The sequence below is a fragment of the Leuresthes tenuis genome, unplaced genomic scaffold (genome assembly GCF_036924035.1).
Source record: "Leuresthes tenuis unplaced genomic scaffold, fLeuTen1.0.hap1 SCAF_19, whole genome shotgun sequence".
Classification (NCBI taxonomy): domain Eukaryota; kingdom Metazoa; phylum Chordata; class Actinopteri; order Atheriniformes; family Atherinopsidae; genus Leuresthes; species Leuresthes tenuis.
Genome location: NW_027325373.1, coordinates 16,190,592 through 16,199,791, shown reverse-complemented (window position 1 = coordinate 16,199,791; position 9,200 = coordinate 16,190,592). Strand labels below are relative to the sequence as shown.

At 42.5% G+C, this 9,200-nt stretch overlaps 2 protein-coding genes across 2 annotated transcripts; one reads left to right on the top strand and one right to left on the bottom strand.

Moving 5' to 3' along the window:
- On the top strand, positions 1 to 4,198 carry atp5fa1 (ATP synthase F1 subunit alpha). The gene is made up of 11 exons (XM_072371490.1): positions 1 to 125; positions 1,223 to 1,298; positions 1,383 to 1,552; positions 1,766 to 1,939; positions 2,134 to 2,300; positions 2,589 to 2,889; positions 3,004 to 3,228; positions 3,307 to 3,414; positions 3,497 to 3,641; positions 3,727 to 3,877; positions 3,978 to 4,198. Exons 1-11 carry the CDS (start codon positions 66 to 68, stop codon positions 4,054 to 4,056), a joined length of 1,656 nt encoding a protein of 551 aa, XP_072227591.1. The 5' UTR covers positions 1 to 65; the 3' UTR covers positions 4,057 to 4,198.
- Positions 4,199 to 5,189: 991 nt separating this feature from the next.
- On the bottom strand, positions 5,190 to 7,046 carry hwa (huluwa). Its single transcript, XM_072371733.1, has 3 exons — positions 6,462 to 7,046; positions 5,946 to 6,144; positions 5,190 to 5,356 (listed from the first exon to the last, which is right to left on the bottom strand). Exons 1-3 carry the CDS (start codon positions 7,044 to 7,046, stop codon positions 5,190 to 5,192), a joined length of 951 nt encoding a protein of 316 aa, XP_072227834.1.
- Between the last annotated feature and the right edge of the window lie 2,154 nt (positions 7,047 to 9,200).

Below are 9,200 nucleotides of genomic sequence, written 5' to 3'. Positions count from 1 at the left end.
GCTGCCGCGGCCGCCATCCTTCTCTCTCGGCACCGGGAGCAGGACAGACTCCACAGGACACCATCATGCTGTCAGTTCGCGTCGCAGCTGCTCTTGCCCGCAACCTACCACGAAGGGCTGGATTTGTAAGCAACTTCAACTTGTTGTTGTTTAGATTTGCGTTCATTTTGACTTGAAATAAAAACGATATTTATCCACACAAAACCGCTGCGTTGCTTTGCGCGCACTCGTCTTTGCACTGGAGGACACCGGGCCCTTCACGTTGCCTGTCCCTACTGTTTTCATTCGCAGCTGACAGACGGCAACAAGCCCCCGTTACAGCTTCTCAGTTTTTTTACAGAGTGATACTAGGTTGCATATTTGATCTCTGGTCAGTGTGTTATAGAGTTACTAACTGTCAGCGGAAGTGTGTAAGCTAATGTGCAGTAATGAGTGTAATTAAGCATTGAAGGTCAGCTTAGTCTATTTTTGCTAGCATTGACTCGTAGTTGTTTTAGGAACATTTAACAATTCATAGCAGAAGTAAGCTCTCTTCTGACTAAATATTGTATATGTGACTTGTAAATGAGTGCTGACAAATGATTGCTAATTGCACTATGTAAGATAATTTAGACTGACATGGGGATCTACCAGAATATATTCCTAATGGTCCTCCTAATGGTCTATAATGTAAGGTTAGCTGCCATAACTCTGCGCTGCACTGCGTTTTAAAAAATATATATTTAGTTTGCTTCAGTACAAATTTTACATTTGTGCTGCTAAGTTAACGCCTATGTTTTACAAATTAAAACTTGGCAAAGTTTGAAAAACCTAGAAAGCTACTTAAGGCCACCAACAACCTTCAATATATACTGTACTCGCAATATTGTTTGCTTCATAAATAAAGATTTACGGCCATTAAATGTCTCTCGATCAGCACAACGAGAACTGCAAACACGTTTAATCCAATCCAATCCTCTTTACTGTTATAGCACAAATTTAAGATGAACACAAGGTTCCCAAAGTGCTGCACAGATAGAATAAATTAAATTACAATAAGCTAAAATGAAAAAATAAGATAAAATAGGAAATAAAATCAGGGTTATGGTTGCACCGTTGTAATACACTGCTCTAATATTTGTTGGTTTATTCAAAACTCTAGGACAAGATTCCTTCATTTAAATTAGCTCGTGTTTTTAATAAGTGATAAAACGTATTAATTTATTTATTGATTGTGGTAAAGGTATCCAAGAATGTTGCTGCAGCATGTGTAGGAGCCAAGAATCTGCACACCAGCCGCCCATGGCTCCAGAAAACAGGTAGGTGTTTTGGGAGATATGTGCATTGCAAGACGTGCATATTTTTCCATTTCTTGTTCAATAAATACTTTTCACACTTTAAAGGCACAGCCGAGGTGTCGTCCATTCTGGAGGAGAAGATCATGGGCGCTGATACGAGCGCTGATTTGGAGGAGACTGGCCGCGTGCTGTCCATTGGGGATGGTATTGCCAGGGTGTACGGTCTTAGGAACGTACAGGCTGAGGAGATGGTGGAGTTTTCCTCTGGCCTGAAGGTGTGTGGTGCAAACAGATACCGACCAACATGAATATTTGACAATATTTGCTTATCTACTTGTTGGACAATTAGAAATCAATAGTAGTTTGCAAGTCACAATGATCAGAAATGTGCGTTCAGAATTGGTCGTTGGGCACCTTGAACCTGCCTGGGTTTCATTTGCATACTTAATGATAGTTTTATGTTACTGAATATTTTTTCTCTTCCACAGGGTATGTCTTTGAACTTGGAGCCCGACAACGTTGGTGTTGTGGTGTTCGGTAACGACAAGCTCATCAAAGAGGGTGACATCGTCAAAAGAACAGGGGCTATTGTCGATGTGCCTGTGGGTGAAGAGCTGCTGGGCAGAGTTGTGGATGCTCTGGGAAATGCTATTGATGGAAAGGTAAGTCAGACCATCGCATCTTCATTACCTCCAAGAGCTATAGTATTATTATTATTATTATTATTACAAGAAATAGTTTGGTGATAGCTTAATTTACCCCAAAACGTTGGGTTTATTGTCCCATTCAACAAAGAAATCAAAACAGGTCACTTATATTTTTGTCATATATTTTTTATTCTCTGTTCTCTTCAAAGGGGCCTCTTGGCTCTAACACCCGCAGGCGTGTGGGTCTGAAGGCCCCCGGTATCATCCCCCGTATCTCTGTGAGGGAGCCCATGCAGACTGGCATCAAAGCTGTGGACAGTTTGGTGCCCATCGGTCGCGGACAGCGTGAGCTCATCATCGGGGACAGGCAGACTGGGTAAGAGGATTCCCCTCAAAGGGAATATTTTAGCACATGGCAGCATGTGCTTTTATTTCCAGCGCCTTTGAAATGCAGTTAGAGCAGCTGCTGATAAAGATGGCTGGTTTTTGGTAGTTGAGCCTTTTGTCGGCTCGTGGTTGGTGACGTCATTTCGAATTGCATTTTTTTACTAAACCAAACACAAAGGATGAGGAGAAAGTGACTGCATAGGAAAAACATTTTATTCAGCCTAAAAATCGTTTGCAATCCACATTGCCAAGTCAAGTTGCCAAATTTGTGTTGCAGTAAAACTGCCATCGCCATCGACACAATCATCAACCAGAAGCGCTTCAACGAAGGAACTGACGAGAAGAAGAAGCTGTATTGCATCTACGTTGCTATCGGCCAGAAGAGATCCACAGTGGCTCAGCTGGTGAAGAGGCTGACTGATGCCGACGCCATGAAGTACACCATCGTGGTGTCTGCTACTGCCTCTGATGCCGCTCCGCTGCAGTACCTGGCTCCCTACTCTGGCTGCTCCATGGGAGAGTACTTCAGAGACAACGGCAAGCACGCTTTGATCATCTATGATGATCTCTCCAAGCAGGTGAGGTTCGCATCCGATGCTTTGTGGGAGTTTGAACACGCAGAAAACTGGGTGCTGCAGATGATTTGAAGAAAGTGGGGAAATGAATCCAACCTCGTTTGCTTCTTTCTGCAGGCTGTCGCCTACCGTCAGATGTCCCTGCTGCTTCGTCGTCCTCCCGGTCGTGAGGCTTACCCAGGAGACGTCTTCTACCTGCATTCCCGTCTGCTGGAGAGAGCTGCTAAGATGAACGACAACTTCGGAGGAGGCTCCCTCACAGCCCTTCCTGTTATTGAGACACAGGCTGGTGACGTGTCAGCCTACATTCCAACTAATGTCATCTCAATCACAGATGGACAGGTGAGCGGGTGCCCTGTCGTGCTATATCTTGATAAAACCAGTCTCAAATTAGTTGTTAAATGCTATTTATTCACGCAGATCTTCTTGGAGACTGAGCTGTTCTACAAGGGTATTCGTCCAGCCATCAACGTGGGTCTGTCTGTGTCTCGTGTGGGATCTGCTGCCCAAACCAGGGCCATGAAGCAGGTTCGTTCTCCTTATTATCTCCTAGTTGTTGTCCCACTGGAAATCTTTACATGTCAACTTACCAATTCCTGCTCATCATCAGGTGGCTGGCACCATGAAGCTGGAGTTGGCCCAGTACCGTGAGGTTGCTGCCTTCGCTCAGTTTGGTTCCGATTTGGACGCTGCCACTCAGCAGCTGCTGAACCGTGGTGTTCGTCTGACAGAGCTCCTTAAACAGGGCCAGTACTGTGAGTGTAACGGTTTATTTCACTCATCTCTCATGGTTCAGGATCCATTCTCGTCTCACTTTGCATGTATTCTTTCACCTTTCAGCTCCAATGGCTATTGAAGAGCAGGTAACGGTCATTTATGCTGGTGTGAGGGGACACTTGGATAAAATGGAGCCAAGCAAGATCACAAAGTTTGAGAAGGCGTTCCTGCAGCACATACTGAGCCAGCACCAAGATCTGCTGGCAGCTATTAGGTACGTTAAGCATCTTTTTTGGGCAAATGCGTGACTTTTTTTCCCTTTTTTTTTCAGTAAGTATGGGCATGTATTGTAATCCATGTCCTCTTGTTTGCAGGGCTGATGGCAAAATCTCTGAGGCTTCTGATGCCAAGCTCAAGCAGATCGTGTTGACTTTCCTCTCCAGCTTTGAGTAAAGTTGTGATTTTTTGCTGTGGTTATTTGCATAGTACAACATCAGTTATACTTTCTATGGACTTAAAACATTCAAGTGGCACTTGATCTTTAATGTACAGATATCTCTTAACGGAGAATAAAGTATTCCAGCTATCTGCCAAAGTTGTCTTTCTTTGTTTTGTAGCACTGTTATTTATCATTTGGAGACTTGGTTTCTGTTTTCCTTGTTGGTGCTGCTCTCATTTAGTAGTTTCATACATGCAAACATTGAGCTAATTTAACCTATTAAACTATTTAAGACAATGGAGTAGTCTGTTATTTAGCATTTTCCTTCAAATCATGAAAAATCCAGTTTTTTTTATCTGCATAAACACGTCAAGCAGCTCAAACGTGAAAAACATGAAAATCTTCCATTCCACCAGTACTGTACATCAAATACAATTAACTGCTGTCTGAGCACGAATAAAGGATTTCTCTGCATTATATTACTTACAAATGATTTATTATTTTGATATGAGAAATCGAAAATAAAGACCCAGTATAATCTGAGCTAAACTACAGCGCCCCCTGATGGTCACAAGTAGCAAACTAGAGATGCTGCAATGAGAAAAGTTATACCTTAAATATTAAAACATGCCTGTTGGGATGCAGCAGAATCAAACCATTGTACAATAGAATATTGCCCTAGATGCCTTCTGTAATTTTACAGTCATTTAGGTTCTGTTTGATTTGTTCTGCTCTGTTATATTTATTTCAACTGAAAAGATAAAAAAAAACCCCAGTTGAATCAGAAAAGTGCTTTATTAAATAATCTAGTCTGTTGGTTGAGTGAATCAAAACATTTCAAACAGTGGTGTCAATCTTTATGAAAAGGAATGTTTGTGAAACTCCGAACTAACTGAACAACCATTAGAAATTAAATAGGGATTACATTTAAACTTAACATAAGTGAAGGGTGCACAGTAAACATTTCACAATCACCGAAGTCGAGGTGCAGAGTTAACAGGATACAACATGGAAAAGCTTTGTGGCAGAGTGCTACATACATGAAAAGAGTGTCAAACTCGGTGTTGTTATATTCTTTGTGATGCAAATAAAAACAGCTGTCAAGGTAAAAGGGGCATGCTATTTAAATGAACATTAAAACTACTAATTACACCCAGTACTGCTTTATGTGCATTGCAGGTCTGTGGTGTTTATGTCTGGGTATATTATTCTGTTTGACATAGCAGGGGTCGTAATAGTCCCACTCCAGAGCTGAGGACAGGACTCCGTTGGACAGGCCGTCGCTGTCTGCTGACAGAATCCGAAGGGAGACGCCTGGGAAGCCGAAATGCCCACATTACAGAGTTTTTGTTGCTTCAAGACCGCCAAAACACTATTTTGAATGATCATTTGTGTCCAGTGTGCTTAAAATATCCACAGACTACGTGCTGCTTAACTGAAAGTATTGTGAGTGTTTTCTCTGGAAGATTGACATTAAGTGAAATCTGTCATGGCACAAAAGTTGCTTATTGTCCACACAGATCAGAAGTATGAAACACTGAATCCTCCCTATGAAGCTTTTTCTGGGGCCAAACTGCACACGTGTATCTCTACAGTAGAGATCAACACAAACTTGGGAAAAACTGTAAATCTGTAGATTTTTGCTCGGATTGAATCAGTTTTCTTCTTAAGAAATTAGCATTAAGTCATCTCATTCGAGGAGCTGGTACTGCACAACTTGTTTTTTTTTTTCTACCAATCAAAAAAGGTTGAAGATAAATCAGCTAACTGAATAATCCACCTCTTGTTTCAGCCCTGAACAGAAAGATCACCTCCAACTATCTGCAGTAAGATTCTCTTCATTTTAAAAGAAGTTTACTCGTTAGGTGAGATTAATGTTGGCGCAACAATGAGGCTGACGTACCTGCGCTTGCTCCGAAGTCACTGTCCAGCCCGGGACCCACTGCAGACATGTTCAGGCAGGAGCTCTCTGACGGTGGGTTGGTGTACTCACACTCCATGACCACTTTGTCAAACGGATGCACAGCAGCACCTTGGTTCACTTCTTTCTGCATCTCAAAAGTGCTGCTCCGCTGAATGTGGCCCACATGTTCTGTCTCCTGCTGTGAACAAAGGCATACTCACAGTTTAGCAGTGAAGATGACTTTATGCTCAAACACCCCAACCCTTAAAAAAAAGTATTGAGAAAGCAGATTGAATTAAAATGTGATGTATACTATCTGGAGTGCCAGACAAAAACAGCAGGTAATCACAGGCTGGATGCAGTTGCTGTAAAGTCAGTCTACCTGTATGGGCACAACTGGCCTGAAAAAGTGTAAGATCTTTTGATAGATCATAGGAATAACGTGCCGAACTCATCTGCACCAAAGACATTCTTCATCACCACAACAACTACTCACTGTCCCCTGTGACCACTCACAGTTGGAGAGTTTGGTGGAACCAGGTTCACTCTTGTTTCAGATTCTGAATCAGTGTACTGCGGCAAAACCGGGGCACTTCTGCACCAGCCCACATTACTGATGCTGTAGGTCCTGGAGGGAACATCATGCTTCGGGGTGAAACCAGCCGCGGAGGAAGCGGCCCGGATAGTGCTTGGCGCCCTCAGGGACCCCGAGCCGGTTGCACCATCGGGCCTCAGGAGCCGGATCCTGTGTTTCATCCCGGCCCTCTCCTTGGATGACGCCCTGGAAGAAGTGACAGGGTGCTGCAGGACAGGCTCCGACAGAGACATGTATGCTCTCATCTCGTCCTGCAGCGGGGAGAAGGCCACGTCGGACACCCTGATTCTCGGCAGGGTGGACCTCAAGAGCATCTCCTCTGTGTCCTCTCGCTCCTGTCTGTTGTTCCTCTTTGACAGGAGCAGTAACTTGTAACCCAGGAAGAAGCAGTTCAGCAGAAGCAGGATGACCACACAGGGAATAAGCAGAAGGACAACCAAAGTCAAGTTTGTCACAGGGTAAGTTTCAGTCAGATTTGTCGGTGTGGTCTGACTTATTTGAGACATTTCATTCCTGAGGACATAACGGGTGAATTTTAGAGAATCGCTGGATCTCACTGGAGATTTCACCGTGTGTTTGTGCACAGCTGCTTTTGACGTCTCAATCAGTGTGGACTACTTTATGTTTGAAAGGCTACCTGCTTCTCAAACACTGTGTGTGGTGTGAATGGTGTCTTACATCACCCCCCTCTCCGTCATTGCTGACTAATACTGTCAATGTTCTCAAAGCAAAATTTGTGACACGCGATCACTGTGCGTAGCTCATCCGGCAGCCTCGTGAATTACAGATCAACAGGTGTGTCTCGTTGTTTGTAGGATGATTCGCGTTGTCGCAGAAATCTTTCGCCGCTAGATGGCAGCCTGTGGCCCCTAAATTGCAACAAGCCTGGTCGTTGTGCTGTCAATTGGGAATGAGCTGCACATAATTATATCGACCAGAATGACTCATATTAACCCAAAACAAGTAGATCCGTCTTAATAATGTACACTAGGGAAGGCAAAAATCAACAAAAACCCACAGTAGGCACTGCACGCATATTAAGAACTTACTTTGTTTCTTTTTTTGCCATTTTATGGTGTTTTAGCTGTTCATTACAATGTATGTCATACATGTCACTAAATTAGTATATGATGAAAGTACAGAATATCAGTTTTAATTCAAGAGTTCTCACACTGAATATGCACAATCCTCAAGCTTTTTCAAATGCAAAAGTTTAATTGGGCAGTGAACCTTAAAGCCATTTCATGGACAGGTGTGGGCAACACATTTGTTCTCGGATGTCAAAGGACTGAAAGGTTTCCAGGTGTAACACTTGCATTTAGAAGCTCTTGTTGCAAACCCAGAACATGCAGTCAACCTCGTCTGAAATAAGACTTTAATTTCTGTGCATAAAGTTACAATTCAGAGAACTGTATAGTGTGAAGGTACAAAAATGGTCTTTTAGGTATACTCTTTTGTCACTAAGGATGCACAATTGTACTTCAAAAGTGCAGACAGAAAGTTACAAAATGTGCCAATTTCCATAGGACAGTGCTTATAGCATACAAGGGAACAACTGCATTAACAAAGCATTTGTCCCTTTTTGAGTACAAGTGAAACTGCCCATCCATAGGCTGCAAAAACAAAACACCAGAGACAGAGCAGGACAATTAGAAGTGGCCAAATCAATAGTTATATATATATATATATATATATTTTTTTTTTAAGTAGCCTGAACATCAACAGAAGACAGCAGTGGTGAATGATCACAGGAAACTTAACAAGGTCATTAAAAATGAATTCACTAGATCCAGGTAAAGGAGACAGGAGACAAACATCTTATCCAGTTTGACTGTAATGAGAAGACTTCAGAGGAGGAAATACAGGTCAAGGTACAAACTATTCACAAGCCTTAAGAATAGAAAAACCAGATGAGGTGTCTACTGATCAGGAAGTGGAATATTCTTCAGTGTTGATGATAATCACCTGAACTCAGCAAAAAAAACAAACCGAAGCAAAGCATCATCATTTTGTTATGCCTGGCAAAGGAGTAAAGTCTTAAGAATGACAACATTATTTCTAACCTATTTCTGCATGTCAAATTGCAGAATGTAATCCCTACATTTTTCTACAATGTGTGTATACTGTTATCCTCTAATTAAATTTGGGGATCTGTACTTTAACCCACATTCACTGAATCAATGCAAACTGAATTAGTTTAGGTTAGTTAGTTAATTAGTTTAACACATTAAATAAGAAAATGTATCACTGTCCACATATCCAGAGGGAGGCAGTTGCGGATCAGGATAAAGGGCCGCTGTCTGCCAATCAGAGGGTTGATCGTTTGAGCTCCAGCTTCAGCAGCCCACATGTCGAAGTGTCCTTGGGACGAGACGCTGAGCCCCACTTTGCCTCCGATGGTGTTGATTGACATGTGAGTGTGGGCAGAGGCTGTAAGACCATATGGACTAAGAAATGCTGGGAGACTGGTCTGTAAAGTGTAAAGTGCTTTGGGTGGTCAACAACATTAGAAAAGCACTTAATAGATTAAGTCCATTTTCAGTTCAGGGTGTGGGTGTGTGTGTGTGGGGGTGGGGGGGTCTGTTCAGGAAACAAGTTTACTACTAAACAAAGTGGAAAACAGAAGTCAAACGATCTTTTTTTTTACGTTTTTATTTTTC

Coding starts and splice junctions, on each gene's coding strand:
- atp5fa1 (XM_072371490.1), top strand. CDS start 66: ATGCTGTCAGTTCGCGTCGCAGCTGCTCTTGCCCGCAACCTACCACGA. Junction 2,301..2,588: donor ATCGGGGACAGGCAGACTGG/GTAAGAGGATTC, acceptor TTTGTGTTGCAG/TAAAACTGCCATCGCCATCG. Junction 3,229..3,306: donor TCTCAATCACAGATGGACAG/GTGAGCGGGTGC, acceptor TTATTCACGCAG/ATCTTCTTGGAGACTGAGCT.
- hwa (XM_072371733.1), bottom strand. CDS start 7,046: ATGTCTCAAATAAGTCAGACCACACCGACAAATCTGACTGAAACTTAC. Junction 6,145..6,461: donor TTCCACCAAACTCTCCAACT/GTGAGTGGTCAC, acceptor CTTTGTTCACAG/CAGGAGACAGAACATGTGGG. Junction 5,357..5,945: donor TGACTTCGGAGCAAGCGCAG/GTACGTCAGCCT, acceptor TCGGCTTCCCAG/GCGTCTCCCTTCGGATTCTG.